This window comes from Oncorhynchus keta, chromosome 28 (genome assembly GCF_023373465.1).
Source record: "Oncorhynchus keta strain PuntledgeMale-10-30-2019 chromosome 28, Oket_V2, whole genome shotgun sequence".
In the NCBI taxonomy this organism is placed as follows: Eukaryota; Metazoa; Chordata; class Actinopteri; order Salmoniformes; family Salmonidae; genus Oncorhynchus; species Oncorhynchus keta.
In genome coordinates, this window is record NC_068448.1 from 15,056,306 (window position 1) to 15,078,431 (window position 22,126).

Consider the following 22,126-nt stretch of genomic DNA (forward strand, 5'->3'; position numbering starts at 1 on the left):
GGACCCACCACAGGAGTCCGGCTCGTCAGAACGGTCCCCACAGTCATCATCCAGGTCACATGTCCAGGAAGTGGGGATGCAGCGCCCACTGGCACATGCATACTGGTTGGGTGGGCACGTACGAGCTTGAAAGGGGTGGAAGATAATAGCATTATAGAGAGATGGGAAAGGTGTGTGTGTGTGTGTGTGTGTGTGTGTGTGTGTGTGTGTGTGTGTGTGTGTGTGTGTGTGTGTGTGTGTGTGTGTGTGTGTGTGTGTGTGTGTGTGCAGTGTTGAGGAGTAGTTAACTACATGCAGTTCAACTAATAATGTAACTACAATTTGCAGTAGCTTGGTGGTAGTTAAAATTCCAATATTGGTAGTGTTTCCAGTAGTTAACGACTCTTTTGCCATGTAGCGGTGTAGCTAACTACAGGGACTACACACTACTGTTTTACCATGTAGCGGTGTAACTAACTACAGGAACTACACACTACTGTTTTACCATGTAGCGGTGTAGCTAACTACTGGAACTACACACTACTGTTTTACCATGTAGCGGTGTAGCTAACTACAGGAACTACACACTACTGTTTTGTGCAAAAATAATAGAAAATACGGGTGAAGTAGGCATCCGACCATAGTTTTTGTGTTCAATGGGCTAAATTACACATTATGTTAATTTTGTGTACCTGAGCAGGTGGTATTGGACTCATCCTCATCGTTTCCACAGTCATTGTCCCCGTCACAGAGCCATCGCAGGGGGATACAACGGTTATTCTGGCACTTGAACCGGTCCGATGGACACGTGTGCAGGTCTGGAGGAGAGAAAAGAAAGACAGTAGGATTAGAATGTTAGAATTAGAATGTAAGATCAACAGAATTAGAATGTAAGATCAATAGAATTAGAATGTAAGATCAATAGAATAAGAATGTAAGATCAACAGAATTCAAATGTAAGATCAATAGAATTAGAACATTAGAATTAGAATGTAAGATCAATAGAATTAGAATGTAAGATCAATAGAATTAAAACACTGGAATTAGAATGTTAGATCAATAGAATTAGAACATTAGAATTAGAATGTAAGATCAATAGAATTAGAATTAGAACATTACAATTAGAATGTTAGATCAATAGAATTAGAACATAAGAATAAGAATGTAAAGCTCAATAAAATTATAGCATTAGAATTAGAGTTAAAGTTCCATATAATTAAAACATTAGAATTAAAATGTTAGATCAATAGAATTAGAACATTAGAATTATAATGTAAGATCAATAGAATTAGAACATTAGAATTAGAATGTAAGATCAATAGAATTAGAACATTAAAATTAGAATGTAAGATCAATAGAATTAGAACATGTTTTTACAGTATCTCTACAAGAGGGACTGTGTCACAAAGGAGTCTCCTATAACTGGCCTAATATAAGGGGATTTTCAATAACTGTAAGTTCATAAAGCTGACATGACACATCTATAAGCACATTATGTTTTTGGATGATGGAGATTCTGCTGGTCCGACTGCTCTGTCATGCACTGGAAGTGGAACTTTCATGTATACACAGAGAAATCCTAGTTTTACTAATTGTCACATGAAGAGAGAGATAGATGGAGAAACTATGGGCCTATTTAACAGTCAATAGATATTTAAAATTCAATTGATGCATGTTTCAAAGAAGAGGCAGTATTATTAGTGCTGGATCAGTTCTGCTGCTGCTCCTACTCAGCTCATGATTCTTAACTGTGCATGTCATGCATTGTTGTTATTGTTGTTGCTGTTGTTGTTGTGTGTGTGTGTTGCTCAGTAACCACGGCGAAGGAGTGGCGGAGTGACACTACTCACGGCAGAGCTCAGGCGCCTCGTCGCTGTTGTCCAAACAGTCGTTGTCACCGTCACACTTCCATCGCTCCTGGATACAGCGGTTGTTCTTACAGGCAAACTCTCCGGGCTGACACTGAGGAGGAGGGATGTAGGTGGGGTTGGCTAGGGAGAGAGAGAGAGAGTGAGGAAAGGAGAAGACTGTTACGGACACTCTAGTAGAGCAACGTCTCTTAATGTCAGCTGTTCATATTTGGGAAATATGGGATGCATTTATCTACTTATGAGGGCTATTAGAACCAATTCAGCTGAAGAAAGCAGGTCTGAGACATTCGTTTCTCCACTCACCAGCTTAAACATGGACATTCCATACAGCATCCCAGATCAACTTAAAATAATATTTTAACATATTCTAATTGAGACCATCCCAATGCATACCTTTACAGGTGACATTGTCGTCATGCAGTATCTGGTCGTCAGCACAGCCACAGGATCTGCCATCAGGGATAGCCAGACACAGACTGCTGCAACCACCGTTTTTCACACGACACAGGTTGGTGCCTATTGAAACACCAACAGAAGACAGGCAGACAGGGCCGTTAGCATTGTTACCAAGCTCATTTCCTATTTGGGCCATTAAAGTATTCATTTATTCATGCATTCATTAATTCACATCTAGGCTAGCTAAATCACTGACACATTATAACCTTTTACGAAATTTGACAAGAAGTTTTGGCATGTTATGATGACACTTTATGACTTGCTTGTTCACTGTCTTGTATAGTGTTACCTAGTGTCACCCATATAGTGTTACCTAGTGTCACTCATATAGTGTTACCTAGTGTCACCCATATGGTGTTACCTAGTGTTACCCATATAGTGTTACCTAGTGTCAGCAATATAGTGTTACCTAGTGTCACCCATATAGTGTTACCTAGTGTCACCCATATAGTGTTACCTAGTGTCACCCATATAGTGTTACCTAGTGTCACCCATATAGTGTTACCTAGTGTCACCCATATAGTGTTACCTAGTGTCACCCATATAGTGTTACCTAGTGTCACCCATATAGTGTTACCTAGTGTCACCCATATAGTGTTACCTAGTGTTACCTAGTGTCACACATATAGTGTTACCTAGTGTCACCCATATAGTGTTACCTAATGTTACCCATATAGTGTTACCTAGTGTCAGGAATATAGTGTTACCTAGTGTCACCCATATAGTGTTACCTAGTGTCACTCATATAGTGTTACCTAGTGTCACCCATATGGTGTTACCTAGTGTTACCCATATAGTGTTACCTAGTGTCAGCAATATAGTGTTACCTAGTGTCACCCATATAGTGTTACCTAGTGTCACCCATATAGTGTTACCTAGTGTCACCCATATAGTGTTACCTAGTGTCACCCATATAGTGTTACCTAGTGTCACCCATATAGTGTTACCTAGTGTTATCTAGTGTCACCCATATAGTGTTACCTAGTGTCACACATATAGTGTTACCTAGTGTCACCCATATAGTGGTACCTGGTGTTACCCATATAGTGTTACCTAGTGTTACCTAGTGTCACCCATATAGTGTTACCTAGTGTTACCCATATAGTGTTACCTAGTGTTACCTAGTGTCACCCATATAGTGTTACCTAGTGTTACCCATATAGTGTTACCTAGTGTTACCTATATAGAGTTACCTAGCATTATCCATATAGTACTTTCCATTAAAGTTACCTTGCTGCTGGTGAGCGTCATACACGCGGATCTCGAAGAGGGGTGGTCGTTCATTTCGGAGCAGCGTGACAGTGCTGGTGGTGGTGTCCAGTTTGAAGATGCTGCCGCCACGGTACTCGTTCCAAAACAGGAAGTGCTTGTAGTGACACAGGCCGAAGGCGTGGTTCAGCTCACTTCCCTCATACACCATCTGACCAATGAGAGAGAGAAAATTATCATACAACACAGATCATGACCCCTGGTCATGGTGAAAGTCAAAAGCATAGAAGCCTCTTTTTTATATATACATTTTGGGAGTATTTTGGGAGTATTTTGGGAGTATTTGCTGACACTTGATTTAGACAGTTTGGCAATCAGATGGGATATAGGCAGGTGGGAGAAACAGTAGGAGTGTGGATGTGGGGATTGAACCTCAGTCTCTGGTGGGGAGATGTGTACATGTGTGATCATTAGGGTTAGGTCTAGGCCTAGTAAGCAGTCTAACTGACCTTGCGCTCTGTGGTGTTGAGGTAAACCATCTCGATGCGGTCGTAGTATGCATCCACCCAGTACAGGACACCCTGCGGGATGTCCAGACTCAGGCCGTTGGGCCACAGCACCGTCTTACTGGTCAGCAGGACCTGGTCATGCGAACCGTCCATCCACGCCTTCTTGATCTTCCCTCGGTTAGTCTTCTTGGGGTCCTCCTCCCAGTCTGTCCAGTACATCCACCTGGAACACAATCACACGTTCTGTTAGAGCATTACTACGTTTGCAAACTGCAAGTAACTTTCCTGAAATTCACAGGTTTTCCAGAAATCCCCCAAAAAGTGTTCCCCCAGGAATCCTCCAACCAGCATTTCTGGAAAACCTAGGAATTTGGGGAAATGTACAGAAATATTACAATACATTCTCATAGGGTGATGTCTCTGTGTGAGATGGATACTATAGCAATAGAACATAAGGAGGGCATAATGTCTGACCCGTGCTGGGGGTCCACGACGATGGCGCGAGGGTGGGTCATCTTGCCCTCAATGAGGGTCTTGCGTGTCTGAGAGGCCTTCTCCAACCTGGCCACACTGATGGTTTTCATGGGCCCGTCGTCTGTCCAGTATAGGTTACCTGCCATCCAGTCTACCGCTATCCCCTCCACGGTGTGGATGCCTGAAGGAAGGAAAGAAGGGAGGAAGGGACAGAAGGATAGAGAGAGGGAGAGAGCGGGAAAGAGCGAGAGTGACTTTCTACTAGGGCTTGGTATTGGCAGGGACCTTTGTATCACAATTCCTAGGTAGCTATCTGATACATCTCGTGATTCTATACGCATCACAGTTCTATATGAATTGCGATTTGATTTTGTAATAGGGTGGAACAGAGGGTTGTTGTAATGCATTTCATGTGAAACACTATGGTACCAGATCAGTCCTCACCATCCTTCAGGATGGTGTCTCTCTCGGTGCCGTCGATCTTCTGCCGTCCAATTATATAACTCACGGCGTCAGCGAAGTAGACGAATTCGCTCTCGGCGTGGAAGTCCAGCGCCCTCGGGTTCATCAGGTTCTCAATGGGGATCATGTACTCGTCTGGGACCTTGGCATTCATGTCCATGCCACGGATGATGCCAGGGCGGCCCTTACCGTAAACCAGGAACAACTCATGTTCAGGTTCTGCAGAGGGAATATCAGAAAACATTCCATCATTGTCATGTCATGGTTATATAAATGGTAAAAAAAAAATTATTCGAGAAATTATATTCAACTCATATTGCTACTACATAAATTGCAGGTCTGTTCTGTATGGAGTTCAATGCTGAGCTGAGATGTGCTGTTGTGTGTGATTTCCATGCTATGCTCAGTGTATGGCATTCAATTCAATTAATTTAAATTAAAACTTAGAAAGTACTCACTCTTGCAGGACTTCCCATCGCTGCCCAGGCTGAATCCAGAGCGACAGCGGCAGGTCCAGGTCTTGTGGCTGTTCCCCAGCAGACAGAGGTCTGAGCAGCCTCCTGGCTTCTTAAACTGGTCCGGGGCACACGCATGACTCTTCTCTCTCACTGGGCACCAGCGGACAAGAGAGGGGTCAAGGGGCAGTGGTCAGAAGTGAATGATCAGCACGAGGCACCAACATGGCTACAACTAGATACAGACAGATAGATACTCTTCTGGACTCCTCCAACTAGGATTTCAGGAAAACGGTACCATCATTTTGCTGCCCTAGGCCTGTACCTAGATGGAGGTTGGCGTGTCTGGTGGTACACGTGCAGCGCTGGAACAAAAACCTGTGCACACTACGTTCCAAACTTCATGGCAAAGATTGTCCAATTCCTACAGCGGCTGTTCTGGATACATGCATGGGGGTTTGTGGGTGTGAAATTACCTGGGGGTTGGCGTCTCTGATGGTACACGTGCAGGGCGGCGCCGCGGTCCACCCTGGTAACCACTGTGTAGTCAGAGGAGTTGAAACGGTTGATCCGGATCACACTGGTCTTAGCGGGGTTTAGGTTGCCTTCGTCTGAGTTGGTGGCGTACAGGTAGTTCTCAAACACCGTCAGCCCATAAAGGTGTTCAATCTAACAGATTAACAACAGAAACACAGTCCGAGTTGGTGTCTGTATGTGTATTGTGTATGTGTGTATGTGCGTGGGTGTGTCCTCACCAGCAGGCCCTGTATGATGGTGTGTCTGTTCTTGCCTTCGTAGTCCACCACCTCTACGTAGTCCAGGTAGGCATCAGCCCAGTAGACCAGCCTGTTGACCAGGTCCAGGGTGATACCGTGGGGGAACACGATCTTACTATCCACCAGCTTGGTCCGGTTCTGACCGTCCATGTCACAACGCTCCACCTTGGGAGTTTGACCATAGTCCGTGAAGAATACCTTCCTGTAGGGAGCGAGGTGAGGTAGAGGAGCGAGGGGAGGTAGAGGAGCGAGGGGAGGTAGAGGAGCGAGGGGAGGTAGAGGAGCGAGGGGAGGTAGAGGAGCGAGGGGAGGTAGAGGAGCAAGGGGAGGTAGAGGAGCAAAGGTAGAGGAGCAAGGGGAGGTAGAGGAGCAAGGGGAGGTAGAGGAGCGAGGGGAGGTAGAGGAGCGAGGTGAGGTAGAGGAGCGAGGGGTGGTAGAGCAGCAAAGAGAGGTAGAGGAGAAGGGGAGGTAGAGGAGCAAGGGGAGGTAGAGGAGCAAGGGGAGGTAGAGGAGCAAAGGGAGGTAGAGGAGCAAAGGGAGGTAGAGGAGCAAGGGGAGGTAGAGGAGCGAGGGGAGGTAGAGGAGGTGAGGGGAGGTAGAGGAGCGAAGGGAGGTAGAGGAGAGAGGGGAGGTAGAGGAGTGAAGGGAGGTAGAGGAGCGAAGGGAGGTAGAGGAAAGGGAGGTAGAGGAGCGAAGGGAGGTTGAAAAGCAAGTGGAGGTAGAGGAGCGAAGGGAGGTAGAGGAGGGAGGTAGAAGGGAGGTAGAGGAGCGAGGGGAGGTAGGGAGCAAGGGGAGGTAGAGGAGGTAGAGGGCAGGGGAGGTAGAGGAGCAAGGGGAGGTAGAGGCGGGGGAGGTAGAGGAGCGAGGGGAGGTAGAGGAGCGAGGGGAGGTAGAGGAGCAAGGGGAGGGGAGGTAGAGGAGCAAAGAGGGAGGTAGAGGAGCAAGGGGAGGTAGAGGAGCAAGGGGAGGTAGAGGAGCGAGGGGAGGTAGAGGAGCGAGGGGAGGTAGAGGAGCGAGGTGAGGTAGAGGAGCGAGGGGTGGTAGAGCAGCAAAGAGAGGTAGAGGAGAAGGGGAGGTAGAGGAGCAAGGGGAGGTAGAGGAGCAATGGGAGGTAGAGGAGCAAAGGGAGGTAGAGGAGCAAGGGGAGGTAGAGGAGCAAGGGGAGGTAGAGGAGCGAGGGGAGGTAGAGGAGCGAGGGGAGGTAGAGGAGTGAGGGGAGGTAGAGGAGCAAAGGGAGGTAGAGGAGCAAGGGAGGTAGAGGAGCGAAGGGAGGTAGAAAAGCAAGGGGAGGTAGAGGAGCGAGGGGAGGTAGAGGAGCGAAGGGAGGTAGAGGGGGGAGTGAAGGGAGGTAGAGGAGCGAAGGGAGGTAGAGGAGAGAGGGGAGGTAGAGGGGTGAAGGGAGGTAGAGGAGCGAAGGGAGGTTGAAAAGCAAGTGGAGGTAGAGGAGCGAAGGGAGGTAGAGGAGCGAAGGGAGGTAGAGGAGAGAGGGGAGGTAGAGGAGAGAGGGGAGGTAGAGGAGGTGAAGGGAGGTAGAGGAGCGAAGGGAGGTAGAGGAGCGAGGGGAGGTAGAGGAGCGAAGGGAGGTAGAGGAGTAAAGGAGAGGTAGAGGAGAGAGGGGAGGTAGAGGAGAGAGGGCAGGTAGAGGAGTGAGGGGAGGTAGAGGAGCGAAGGGAGGTAGAGGAGCAAAGGGAGGTAGAGGAAAGGGAGGTAGAGGAGCAAAGAGAGGTAGAGGAGCAAAGGGAGGTAGAGGAAAGGGAGGTAGAGGAGTGTGTGGAGATATTAAATTGAGGAAAGGGAGGACTAACCGCATTATAACGTACTTCTTCAATTTATATTTGACCCCTCACATTCAAGATGCACCAAACCATTTTGACGTGCCAGCATCAACAAGGGTAAGTGATCATGCATGTTGCATGTGTGTGTACGTCTTAGAGGAGGAAGTGTTCTGACTGACTAAGGGCTGGGTGGGCAGTTACCTGACTGACTAAGGCATGGGTGGGCAGTCACCTGACTGACTAAGGGCTGGGTGGCAGTCACCTGACTGACTAAGGGCTGGGTGGGCAGTCACCTGACTGACTAAGAGCTGGGTGGGCAGTCACCTGACTGACTAAGGGCTGGGTGGGCAGTCACCTGACTGACTAAGGGCTGGGTGGGCAGTCACCTGACTGACTAAGGGCTGGGTGGCAGTCACCTGACTGACTAAGGGCTGGGTGGGCAGTCACCTGACTGACTAAGAGCTGGGTGGGCAGTCACCTGACTGACTAAGGGCTGGGTGGGCAGTCACCTGACTGACTAAGGGCTGGGCGGGCAGTCACCTGACTGACTAAGGGCTGGGTGGGCAGTCACCTGACTGACTAAGGGCTGGGTGGGCAGTCACCTGACTGACTAAGGGCTGGGTGGGCAGTCACCTGACTGACTAAGGGCTGGGTGGGCAGTCACCTGACTGACTAAGGGCTGGGTGGGCAGTCACCAGCTGACTAAGAGCTGGGTGGGCAGTCAACTGACCAGAAGGACCAAGGGGAAGTACACAAGAAAGCATCTCAGGGCACTTCTTAGGGGTCTCTGGGGTTGTTATCGGGGTAGTGCTCACCCCATGAGGGGGTCCAGGGCGATGCCTTTAGGGTTGTAGAGCTCCTGATCCAGCAGAGTGACACACGTCTGGCCGTCGACATTGCACACAAATATACGATCGTCCACGTTGTCCTCAAAGTAGAAGTTTCCTGTCAGCCAGTCAATAGCCATCTGCTCCACATCTGGTGGGATACAGAAAAGAGGTTACAGTGCAAAAGTATTCATCCCCTTTGGCATTTCCTATTTTGTTGCACTACAACCTGTAATTTAAATAGATTTTTATTTGGATTTCATGTAATGGACATACACAAAATATTCCACATTGGTGAAATGAAAGATTTTTTTTTTTTTTGTTTCAATTTTATTTATTTTTTTAAACCGGAAAAGTGGTGCGTGCATATGTATGCACTCCCTTTGCTATGAAGCCCCTAAATAAGATCTGGTGCAACCAATTACCTTCAGAAGTCACATAATTAATTAAATAAAGTCCACATGTGTGCAATCGAAGTGTCACATGATCTCAGGGTATATATACACCTGTTCTGAAAGGCCGCAGAGTCTGCAATACCACTAAGCAAGGGGCACCACCAAGCAAGCAGCACCATGAAGACCAATGAGCTCTCCAAACAGGTCAGGGACAAAGTTGTGGAGAAGTACAGATCAGGGCTGGGTTATAAAAAAATATAAGAAACTTTGAACATCCCACGGAGCACCATTAAATCCATTATTAAAAAATGGAAAGAATATGGCACCACAAGAAACCTGCCAAGTGAAGGCCGCCCACCAAAAATCGCGGACCAGGCAAGGAGGACATTAATCAGAGAGGCAACAAAGAAACCAAAGATAACCCTGAAGGAGCTGCAAAGATCCACAGCGGAGATTGGAGTACCTGTCTATAGGACCACTTTAAGCCGTACACTCCACAGAGCTGGGCTTTACGGAGGAGTGGCCAGAAAAAAGCCATAACTTAAATAAAAAATAAGCAAACACATTTCGTGTTTGCCAAAAGGCATGTGGGGGACTCCCCAAACATATGGAAGATGGTACTCTGGTCAGATGAGACTAAAATGTACCTTTTGGCCATCAAGGAAAATGCTATGTCTGGCACAAACCCAACAACTCTCATCACCCCGAGAACAGCAGTGAAGCATGGTGGTGGCAGCATCATGCTGTGGGGATGTTTTTCATCGGCAAGGAAACTGGTCAGAATTGAAGGAATCATGGATGGCGCTAAATACTTCCAGAGATTTGAGACTGGGACGGAGGTTCACCTTCCATCAGAACATTGACACTAAGCACACTGCTAAAGCAACACTCAAGTGGTTTAAGGGGAAACATTTAAATGTCTTGGAATGGCCTAGTCAAAGCCCAGACCTCAATCCAATTGAGAATATGTGGTATGACTTAAAGATTACTGTACACCAGCGGAACCAATCCAACTTGAAGGAGCTGGATCAGTTTTGCCTTGAAGAATGGGCAAAAATCCCAGTGGCTAGATGTGCCAAGCTTATATGTGCTGCAAAAGGTGGCTCTACAAAGTATTGACTTTGGGGGGTGAATAGTTATGCACACTCAAGTTTTCTGTTTAAAAAATAATAATTCTAGTTTGTTTCACAATAAAAAATATTTAGCATCTTCAAAGTGGTAGGCATGTTGTGTAAATGAAATGTACAAGCCCCTCAAAATATATTTTAATTCCATGTTGTAAGGCACCAAAATAGGCTAAATGCCAAGGGGGGTGAATACTTTCTCAAGGCACTGTTAGTATGTGGGTGATACAGGCAGAGAGATGTTTTTATTATTTTGGAACTTTTGTGAGTGTAATGTTTATTATCTACTTCACTTGCTTTGGCAATGTTAACATATGTTTCTCATGCCAATAAAGCCCTTAAATTGAATTGAATAGAATTGAGAGGAGAGCAAGAGAGTTTGAGAGAGAAGGCAACACAATTGGCAACACAATTGGCAACACAATTTGACCCAACCAAATCATGAGAAAACAAAAAGATAATTACTTGACACATTGGAAAGAATTAACAAAAAAACAGAGCAAACAGAGCAAAAATGCTATTTGTCCCTAAACAGAGAGAACACAGTGACACAATACCTGACCACTGTGACTGACCCAAACTTAAGGAAAGCTTTGACTATGTACAGACTCAGTGAGCATAGCCTTGCTATTGAGAAAGGCCGCCGTAGACAGACATGGCTCTCAAGAGAAGACAGGCTTTGTGCACACTGCCCACAAAATGAGGTGGAAACTGAGCTGCACTTCCTAACCTCCTGCCAAATGTATGACAATATTAGAGACACATATTTCCCTCAGATTACACAGATCCACAAATAATTTGAAAACAAACCCAATTTTGATGAACTCCCATATCTACTGGGTGAAATTCCACAGTGTGCCATCACAGCAGCGAGATTTGTGACCTGTTGCCACAAGAAAAGGGCAACCAGTAAAGAACAAACACCATTGTAAATACAACCCATATTTATGCTTATTTATTTTCCTTTGTGTACCCTTAACCATTTGTACATCGTTACAACACTGTATATATACGTGATATGACATTTGTAATGTCTTTATTGTTTTAAAACTTCTGTATCTGTAATGTTTACTGTTAATTTTTATTGTTTATTTCACTTTTGTGTATTTTCTACCTCACTTGTTTTGGCAATGTTAACACGTTTCCCATGCCAATAAAGCCCCTTGAATTGAATTGAGAGAGAGAGAGAGAGAGAGAGAGAGAGAGAGAGAGAGAGAGAGAGAGAGAGAGAGAGAGAGAGAGAGAATTAAAGTGAGAGAGAGAGAGAGAGAGAGAGAGAGAGAGAGAGAGAGAGAGAGAATTAAAGTGAGATAGAGAGAGTTAGAGAGAGAGACAGAGAGAGAGAGAGACAGAGAGAGTTAGAGAGACAGAGAGAGTTAGAGAGAGACAGAGAGAGAGAGAGTGAGAGAGAATTAAAGTGAGAGAGAGAGAGTTAGAGACAGAGAGAGAGAGCGAGAGAGAGAGAGAGAGAGCGAGAGAGAATTAGAGTGAGAGACCGAGAGAGACAGAGAGAGAGAGAGTGTTAGCAAGAGAGACAGAGAGAGCGAGAGAGAGAGGAGACTAAACAACAGCCGCATTGTAATTTAGGAGTTCCTGTCATGGTGTTACATTGGCTAGTCTAGAGGGTTGTCCACCACTTGAATGGAGTGACATACTTTGAGAGAAAGAGGGGAGGGGAGAGGAGAGGGAGAGAAGGAGAGAGACAGCGAGACAGACAGAAAAAATATTGGCGCTGAACTGACCCAAACACAGCCCATTAGCCCAGCCCACCCAGTGGGAGAGAAAGAGATTAACCCTCTCCACCAACCCACAGCCTGCTTGGTGACCTGACATGCCCCAACCCTGACTAACAACCCTGCCTCATTCATATACCCTTTTCACACAACTTAGTTGAGCCAAGCCGAACCAAGCTAAGCTAGGCGGTGCAGGTTATGTATCCGCCATAGTTGCTGGAACCGTGCTTAAAATGACAAGGTTAATCAGAGACAGCCCAGCAAAATACAGTTGGAATCGGTATGGTAGTGTAGAAAGGATAACACTCGATCTGTCTGAGCACTGACTGACTGCCTGACTCTCTGGCTGACTGGCTGAATAGCTAGCTGACTGACTGGCTGCCAGACTCACTGGCTGAATGGCTGGCTGAGAAGATTGACAGCAGAATGAGGAAAAATAGCTGGGTTTGAATTACATGCTAATAGTGTTATTTTGGAGGCTGTGGTTCGACCCTCTTGGTTTCTTCCAGCTGACTACCCGAGCAAGGGCTAGTCTCTGACAATGAGAGTCTATCTGTGAGAAGGCGGTTGGGTAGGGAGTGTGGAGGGCAGTTCCACAGAGAGAGCCTGTCCCATCCCAACCACCTATAGTTAGCCTGTCACATCCCACCCACTTGTAGGTAGCCTGTCCCATCCCACCCCCCTGTAGCTAGCCTGTCCCAAATCCACCCCCCAGTAGTTTGCCTGTCCCATCCCACTCCCCTTGTAGTTTGCCTGTCCCATCCCAACCACCTATAGTTAGCCTGTCCCATTCCACCCACTTGTAGGTCCCCCCCCCCCTGTAGTTAGCCTGTCCCATCCCACCCCCCTTGTAGTTTGCCTGTCCCATCCCAACCACCTATAGTTAGCCTGTCACATCCCACCCACTTGTAGGTAGCCTGTCCCATCCCACCCCCCTTGTAGTTTGCCTGTCCCATCCCAACCACCTATAGTAGCCTGTCCCATCCCACCCCCCTGTAGCTAGCCTGTCCCATTCCACCCCCCAGTAGTTTGCCTGTCCAATCCCACTCCCCTTGTAGTTTGCCTGTCCCATCCCAACCACCTATAGAGTAGCCTGTCCCATCCCACCCACTTGTAGGTAGCCTGTCCCATCCCACCCCCCTGTAGATAGCCTGTCCCATCCCACCCCCCTTGTAGTTTGCCTGTCCCATCCCAACCACCTATAGTTAGCCTGTCACATCCCACCCACTTGTAGGTAGCCTGTCCCATCCCACCCCCCTTGTAGTATGCCTGTCCCATCCCAACCACCTATAGTAGCCTGTCCCATCCCACCCCCCTGTAGCTAGCCTGTCCCATTCCACCCCCAGTAGTTTGCCTGTCCCATCCCACCCCCCTTGTAGTTGGCATGTCCCATCCCAACCACCTATAGAGTAGCCTGTCCCATCCCACCCACTTGTAGGTCCCATCCCACCCCCTGTAGCCTGTCCCATCCCACCCCCTTGTAGTTTGCCTGTCCCATCCCAACCACCTATAGTTAGCCTGTCACATCCCACCCACTAGCTAGCCTGTCCCATCCCACCCCCTTGTAGTTTGCCTGTCCCATCCCAGCCACCTATAGAGTAGCCTGTCCCATCCCACCAACTTGTAGGTAGCCTGTCCCATCCCACCCCCCTGTAGCTAGCCTGTCCCATTCCACCCCCCAGTAGTTTGCCTGTCCCATCACACCCCCCTTGTAGTTGGCATGTCCCATCCCAACCACCTATAGAGTAGCCTGTCCCATCCCACCCACTTGTAGGTAGCCTGTCCCATCCCACCCCCCTGTAGCTAGCCTGTCCCATCCCACCCCCCTTGTAGTTTGCCTGTCCCATCCCAACCACCTATAGTTAGCCTGTCACATCCCACCCACTTGTAGCTAGCCTGTCCCATCCCACCCCCCTTGTAGTTTGCCTGTCCCATCCCAGCCACCTATAGAGTAGCCTGTCCCATCCCACCAACTTGTAGGTAGCCTGTCCCATCCCACCCCCCTGTAGCTAGCCTGTCCCATCCCACCCCCCTTGTAGTTTGCCTGTCCCATCCCAACCACCTATAGTTAGCCTGTCACATCCCACCCACTTGTAGGTAGCCTGTCCCATCCCACCCCCCTTGTAGTTTGCCTGTCCCATCCCAACCACCTATAGTAGCCTGTCCCATCCCACCCCCCAGTAGTTTGCTTGTCCCATCCCACTCCCCTTGTAGTTTGCCTGTCCCATCCCAACCACCTATAGAGTAGCCTGTCCCATCACACCCACTTGTAGGTAGCCTGTCCCATCCCATCCCCCTGTAGCTAGCCTGTCCCATCCCACCCCCCTTGTAGTTTGCCTGTCCCATCCCAACCACCTATAGTTAGCCTGTCACATCCCACCCACTTGTAGGTAGCCTGTCCCATCCCACCCCCCTTGTAGGTAGCCTGTCCCATCCCAACCACCTATAGTTAGCCTGTCACATCCCACCCACTTGTAGGTAGCCTGTCCCATCCCACCCCCTGTAGCTAGCCTGTCCCATTCCACCCCCCAGTAGTTTGCCTGTCCCATCCCACTCCCCTTGTAGTTTGCCTGTCCCATCCCAACCACCTATAGAGTAGCCTGTCCCATCCCACCCACTTGTAGGCAGCCTGTCCCATCCCACCCCCTGTAGTTTGCCTGTCCCATCCCACCCCCCTTGTAGTTTGCCTGTCCCATCCCAGCCACCTATAGAGTAGCCTGTCCCATCCCACCAACTTGTAGGTAGCCTGTCCCATCCCACCCCCCTGTAGCTAGCCTGTCCCATCCCACCCCCCTTGTAGTTTGCCTGTCCCATCCCAACCACCTATAGTTAGCCTGTCACATCCCACCCACTTGTAGGTAGCCTGTCCCATCCCACCCCCCTTGTGGTTTGCCTGTCCCATCCCAACCACCTATAGTTAGCCTGTCACATCCCACCCACTTGTAGGTAGCCTGTCCCATCCCACCCCCCTGTAGCTAGCCTGTCCCATTCCACCCCCCAGTAGTTTGCCTGTCCCATCCCACTCCCCTTGTAGTTTGCCTGTCCCATCCCAACCACCTATAGAGTAGCCTGTCCCATCCCACCCACTTGTAGGCAGCCTGTCCCATCCCACCCCCTGTAGTTTGACTGTCCCATCCCACTCCCCTTGTAGTTTGCCTGTCCCATCCCAACCACCTATAGAGTAGCCTGTCCCATCCCACCCACTTGTAGGTAGCCTGTCCCATCCCACCCCCCTGTAGTTTGCCTGTCCCATCCCACCCCCGTTGTAGCTAGCCTGTCCCATCCCACCCCCCTGTAGTTTGCCTGTCCCATCCCACCCCCCTTGTAGTTTGCCTGTCCCATCCCAACCACCTATAGAGTAGCCTGTCCCATCCCACCCACTTGTAGTTAGCCTGTCCCATACCACCTTGTAGTCAGCCTGTCCCATCCCACCCCCCTGTAGTTAGCCTGTCCCATCCCACCCCCCTGTAGTTAGCCTGTCCCATCCCAACCACCTATAGTTAGCCTGTCCCATACCACCTTGTCGTCAGCCTGTCCCATCCCACCCCCCTGTAGTTAGCCTGTCCCATACCACCTTGTAGTCAGCCTGTCCCATCCCACCCCCCTGTAGGTAGCATATCCCATCCCACCCACTTGTAGCCAGCCTGTCCCATCCCAACCACATATAGCTAGCCTGTCCCATCCCAACCACCTATAGTTAGCCTGTCCCATCCTACCCTCCTGTAGTTAGCCTGTCCCATCCCAACCACCTATAGTTCGCCTGTCCCATCCTACCCTCCTGTAGGTAGCCTGTCCCATCCCAACCACCTATAGCAGCCTGTCCTATCCCACCCCCCTGTAGGTGGCCTATCCCATCCCACCCTGTCATGCCTAAGAGCAGCCCTTAGCTGTGGGATATTGGCCATATCCCACACCCACTATGGCCTTATTGCTTAATGATAGCCTGTCCCAGGGTTCTGTGACTTAAAATGACATTTTTCGTGAGTCCCATGGTAGGTTTGGCCACTTCCAAAGACAAACCCCAGGTTGGATGACTGAACAATGTTAAACCATGCTGCTACAGGGCTATTCCACAGTGGCACAGAGATAGCCTGCTCCCAGATCTGTTTGTGCTGTCTTCCTATGGTCATTGTCACACCAATGGAACGATAGCACAGACATGTGGGAGACCCGGCTAGGGCAGAGACATCTGGGCCTGTGATGTGTCCCCATTCCCCTGGTCTACAGAGATTCAAAATAAAAGGCCGCCCCGCTCTTATTTTACCAGGCTAGACAATTTAGAACAAATTCTTATTTACAATGAGGGCCTGGCAAGAGGAAAAAGGCCTTCTGTGGGGACGGGGGATTAAAAAACAAACAATGTAAGACAAATGGCCAACACAGACAGAAGACACAGGCAATAGCTGAAATACAACAGTAGACAAACAGTGGATGTGTGTGTGTGTGTTCTCTACTCACATTGAAGACTGTGCGTGTGTTCTCTACTCACGGTCACAGTGAAAGCTGTGTGTGTGTGTGTGTGTGTGTGTTCTCTACTCACATTGAAGACTGTGCGTGTGTTCTCTACTCACGGTCACAGTGAAAGCTGTGTGTGTGTGTGTGTTCTCTACTCACATTGAAGACTGTGCGTGTGTTCTCTACTCACGGTCACAGTGAAAGCTGTGTGTGTGTGTGTTCTCCACTCACGGTGCAGGCTGAGTGAGATGTTAATTATCCTGATGTCGTTGACAGTCTTCAGCTCAGGGATGGAGGCACACTTCAGGTGGGTGTTGGCGGACGAGTCGCCCACGTCGATCCAACACACCGTCTCCTGGGCGTAGTTGAAGTCCATGGCAGTGGTCTGTTTTTCAACAATAATAATAATAGCTTGGGTTTTATATAGCGCTTTTCAAAGACCCCAAAATGCTTCACAACAGTTTCAATTTACAGTTAAAAAGTACAAATCCCAGAGGATAAGACATAATCAGCATTATAAAACTCTTATTTCCCACGTGGTACAGGTGTAGGGGTTAAGGTTAGGGATAGGGATAGGGATAGGGATAGGGATGGGGATGGGGATGGGGATAGGGATAGGGATGGGGATGGGGATGGGGATGGGGATAGGGATAGGGATAGGGATGGGGATGGGGATGGGGATGGGGATAGGGATGGGGATGGGGATGGGGATGGGGATAGGGATAGGGATGGGGATGGGGATGGGGATAGGGATGGGGATAGGGATAGGGATAGGGATAGGGATAGGGATAGGGATAGGGATGGGGATAGGGATGGGGATAGGTATGGGGATAGGGATAGGGATAGGGATGGGGATAGGTATGGGGATAGGGATAGGGATAGGGATGGGGATAGGGATGGGGATAGGGATAGGGATAGGGATAGGGATGGGGATAGGGATGGGGATGGGGATAGGGATGGGGATAGGGATATGGGGATAGGGATAGGGATGGGGATAGGGATGGGGATAGGGATAGGGATAGGGATGGGGATAGGGATGGGGATGGGGATGGGGATGGGGATAGGGATAGGGATGGGGATGGGGATAGGGATGGGGATAGGGATGGGGATAGGTATGGGGATAGGGATAGGGATAGGGATGGGGATAGGGATGGGGATAGGGATGGGGATAGGGATAGGTATGGGGATGGGGATAGGGATGGGGATAGGGATAGGGATGGGGATAGGGATGGGGATGGGGATAGGGATGGGGATGGGGATAGGGATGGGGATGGGAATAGGGATGGGATAGGGATAGGGATGGGGATAGGTATGGGGATAGGGATGGGGATAGGGACGGGGCTAGGTATGGGGATGGGGATAGGGATAGGGATAGGTATGGGGATGGGGATGGGGATAGGGATAGGGATGGGGATAGGGATAGGGATAGGGATAGGGATGGGGATAAGGATGGGGATAGGGATGGGGATAGGGATAGGGATAGGGATAGGGATAGGGATGGGGATAGGGATGGGGATAGGGATAGGGATGGGGATAGGGATGGGGATAGGTATGGGGATGGGGATAGGGATAGGGATAGCTCGGCATATGGTGAGTGGATAGTTAGATGACATTTTGTTCAAATCAAATCCAATTGTATTTATCACATGTGGAATTACAGTGAAATGCTGACTTACAAGCCCTTAACCAACAATGCAGAGCATTGAAAAAGAAAAAGAAATGTGCTGAATAAACTAAAGGGAAAATAGTAACGCAATAACATAACGAGGCTAAATACAGGGGGTACCGGTACGAGTCAATGTTGCAGGGTACAGGTTAGTCAAGGTAATTGAGGTAATATGTACATGTAGGTAGGGATAAAGTGACTATGCATAGATAATAAACAGAGAGTAGCAGCAGTGTATGTGAAGAGTGTGAAGGAATGTGCATCACTGTGTGTGGCGTCAATATGCGTGTGTGTGTGTCCCTGTGTGTCCCTGTGTGTGTGTGTGTGTGTGTGTGTGTGTGTGTGTGTGTGTGTGTGTGTGTGTGTGTGTGTGTGTGTGTGTGTGTGTGTGTGTGTGTGTGTGTGTGTGTGTGTGTGTGTGTGTGTGTGTCAGTGTAGTACGTGTGAGTGTGTGGTTAGAGTCCAGTGAGGATAATAAGGAAATCCAAAAGAGCTCTAACCTTCTTCGTGCTGATGGCCGGGAGGCGGGTGGGCATGCCACTCAGAGACGTACAGCGGATGTCATTGAGGTTAGCGATCAGCAGCACCGGCAGCTGTTCCACAGGATCTGAAAGAGGGAGGAGAGGAAGAAGAGAGATAGGAAGGGAGGGGAGAAAGAGAGGGAAGCGAGAGAGAGAGAGAGAGAGAGAGAGAGAGAGAGAAAGGGAGGGGAGAAAGGGGGGGGAGGGAGGCGAGAGAGAGAAAGGGAGGGGAGAAAGGGAGGGAGGGAGGTGAGAGAGAGAGAGAGGGAGGAGGAGAAAGGGAGGGAGAAAGGAGGGAGGCGAGAGAGAGAGAGAGAGAGAGAGAGAGAGAGAGAGAGAGAGAGAGAGAGAGAGAGAGAGAGAGAGAGAGAGAGAGAGAGAGAGAGAGAGAGGGGGAGGGGAGAAAGGGAGGGAGGGAGGGAGGCGAGAGAGAGAGAGGGAGAGAGAGAGAGAGAGAGAGAGAGAGAAAGGGAGGGAGAAAGGGAGGGAGGCGAGAGAGAGAGAGAGAGAGAGAGGAGAGAGAGAGAGAGAGAGAGAGAGAGAGAGAGAGAGAGAGAGAGAGAGAGAGAGAGAGAGAGAAGGGAGGGGAGAAAGGGAGGGAGGGAGGGAGGAGAGAGAGAGAGAGAGGAGAGAGAGAGAGAGAGAGAGAGAGAGAGAGAGAGAGAGAGAGAGGAGAGGAAGGGAGGGAGAAAGGGAGGGAGAGAGGGAAAAAGGGAAGAGAAAGAAGGAGAGGTCGAGAGGGAAGATGGTGAGAGGAGAGGAGAGGGATTAAAGGAGAGGGATGATGGTGAGAGGAGAGGGATGAAAGGAGTGGGATGATGGTGAGAGGAGAGGGATAAAAGGAGAGGGATGATTGTGAGAGGAGAGGGATAAAAGGAGAGGGATGATTGTGAGAGGAGAGGGATGAAAGGAGAGGGATGATTGTGAGAGGAGAGGGATGAAAGGAGAGGGGAAGAAAGGTCACATCGCTCTGACATTGTTGTTCCTTGTAAATTCAATTGTAACAGCATTAGAGAGTGTCACGCCGTACAAATTTCATTCCTCCAATAATAACACAGCATGACAGGACCAAAACAAAACAAATCAACTGAAACACAGTTATTACTTGGTCGAGCTGTAGTCTATGACAAGTGTAGACTACATGTCTGTACAGTATGTTGATGTTTGTTTGTTTGTTTCTCTCTGTGTGTGTGTGTGTGTGTGTGTGTGTCTCACCGTTCTTGGCCTTGCAGGAGCGGTTGTCTGGCTGCAGTAGGTAGCCCTCCACACAGCTGCAGGTGTAGGAGCCCTCGTTGTTGGAGCATGTCTGACTGCATGTCCCGTACACACTGCACTCGTTGAAATCTGAGGATTCAGGCAGGGCAATGTCAGTATAGTCAGTTCATCAGTCAGTCAGTCAGTCAGTCAGTCAGTCAGTCAGTCAGTCACTGGTCAGACATGGGACTGTTGTCATATGTTTACTGTAACTTCATGTACATGTCCAGGACTCAGGAGTCATACCTTTGCATGCCTTTCCATCCTGGCTGACTTCATAGCCAATTTTGCAGTAACACTTGGGCCCTTGGTGTGTTACTGAGCAGTTGCCCTCGCAGCCATGGGTGGCACAGTCTGGTCCAAGCTCTACCACAGAGTGAGATCACAATCACATGAAACACATGGAATGAAACCTGGTTGGCAGCAAATGCCATGGTTCACACTAGAGGTCGACCGATTAATTGGAATGGCCGATTAATTAGGGCCGATTTCAAGTTTTCATAACAATCGGAAATCTGTATTTTTGGGTGCCGATTTGCCTATTTTTTATTTTTTTTATTTTTTTTATACCTTTATTTAACTAGGCAAGTCATTTAAGAACACATTCTTATTTTCAATGATGGCCTAGGAACGGTGGGTTAACTGCCTCGTTCAGGGGCAGAACGACAGATTTTCACCATGTCAGCTCGGGGGATCCAATCTTGCAAACTTACAGTTCACGTGTCCAACGCAATAATGACCTGCCTCTCTCTCGTTGCACTCCACAAGGAGACTGACTGCCTGTTACGCAAATGCAGTAAGCCAAGGTAAGTTGCTAGCTAGCATTAAACTTATCTTGTAAAAAACAATCAATCATAATCACTAGTTAACTACACATGGTTGATGATATTACTAGATATCGTGTACAAGCATACAAGTATCTAAGTATCTGACTGTGCCGTGGTAGGCAGAAGCAGGCGCGTAAACATTCATTCAAACAGCACTTTCGTGCGTTTTGCCAGCAGTTCTTCGCTGTGTGTCAAGCATTGCGCTGTTTATGACTTCAAGCCTATCAACTCCAGAGATGAGGCTGGTGTAACCGATGTGAAATGGCTAGCTAGTTAGCGGGGTGCGCGCTAATAGCATTTCAAATGTCACTCGCTCTGACACTTAGTTGTTCCCATTGCTCTGCATGGGTAATGCTGCTTTGAGAGTAGCTGTTGTCGATGTGTTCCTGGTTCGAGCTCAGGTAGGATCGAGGAGAGGGACGGAAGCTATACTGTTACACTGCCAATACTAAAGTGCCAATAAGAACATCCAATAGTCAAAGGTATATGAAATACAAATGGTATAGAGAGAAATAGTCCTATAATTCCTATAATAACTACAACCTAAAACTTCTTACCTGGGAATATTGAAGACTCATGTTAAAAGGAACCACCAGCTTTCATATGTTCTCATCTTCTGAGCAAGGAACTTAAACGTTAGCTTTCTTACATGGCACATATTGCACTTTTACTTTCTTCTCCAACACTTTGTTTTTGCATTATTTAAACCAAATTGAACATGTTTCATTATTTATTTAAGGCTAAATTGATTTTCTTGATGTATTATATTAAGTTAAAATAAGTGTTCATTCAGAATTGTTGTCATTGTCATTATTACAAATAAATGTTAAAAAATTGTCCGATTAATCGGTATCGGCTTTTTTTGGTCCTCCAATAATCGGTATCGGTGTTGAAAAATCATATTCGGTCAAGCTCTAATAAAAACAACATTAAAAAATCTATATATAATTTTACAAAAAAACATTTTAGAGATTACTAATGTTACTATCTCCACTACAACAAAACAATACAACAAAACAAATGTCCTTGAAACATTTAGTTGAGATACAGTACAATTCCATTCATTCCTATGGACGACTGCTTCTACTGGGGAGTACCAATATGGCCGAACGGTGGCTTCTAAGCCTCTCAATGGCCAATACATAGCATCAGCAATCAAGGGTTTATATCAAATCAAATTAAATGTTATTTGTCACATGCACTGAATACAACAGGTTTAGTAGACCTTACAGTGAAATGCTTACTTACAAGCCCTTAACCAACAATGCAGTTTTAAGAATCCCCCCCCAAAAAAAGAATTAAAAGTAAGAGTTAAGAATAACAAATAATTAAAGAGTAGCAGTAATAACATAACAATA

At 48.1% G+C, this 22,126-nt stretch overlaps 1 protein-coding gene across 2 annotated transcripts in view; it reads right to left on the reverse strand.

Annotated features, from left to right (window-relative positions):
* The window catches only part of LOC118360521 (low-density lipoprotein receptor-related protein 1-like), a 260,259-nt gene that overhangs the window by 133,816 nt on the left and 104,317 nt on the right, over positions 1-22,126 (reverse strand). For both annotated transcript variants that reach the window (XM_052484956.1, XM_052484955.1), the window contains exons 4-19: positions 20,188-20,307; positions 19,903-20,031; positions 18,667-18,773; positions 16,732-16,885; positions 8,782-8,944; positions 6,171-6,393; positions 5,892-6,084; positions 5,419-5,568; positions 4,943-5,179; positions 4,499-4,679; positions 4,025-4,247; positions 3,537-3,726; positions 2,244-2,366; positions 1,830-1,970; positions 672-797; positions 9-125 (exon numbers count right to left, since the gene is read on the reverse strand). In XM_052484956.1, coding sequence (XP_052340916.1) covers positions 9-125; positions 672-797; positions 1,830-1,970; positions 2,244-2,366; positions 3,537-3,726; positions 4,025-4,247; positions 4,499-4,679; positions 4,943-5,179; positions 5,419-5,568; positions 5,892-6,084; positions 6,171-6,393; positions 8,782-8,944; positions 16,732-16,885; positions 18,667-18,773; positions 19,903-20,031; positions 20,188-20,307 — 2,577 coding nt within the window. The remainder of the gene's footprint in view (positions 1-8; positions 126-671; positions 798-1,829; positions 1,971-2,243; positions 2,367-3,536; positions 3,727-4,024; positions 4,248-4,498; positions 4,680-4,942; positions 5,180-5,418; positions 5,569-5,891; positions 6,085-6,170; positions 6,394-8,781; positions 8,945-16,731; positions 16,886-18,666; positions 18,774-19,902; positions 20,032-20,187; positions 20,308-22,126) is intronic.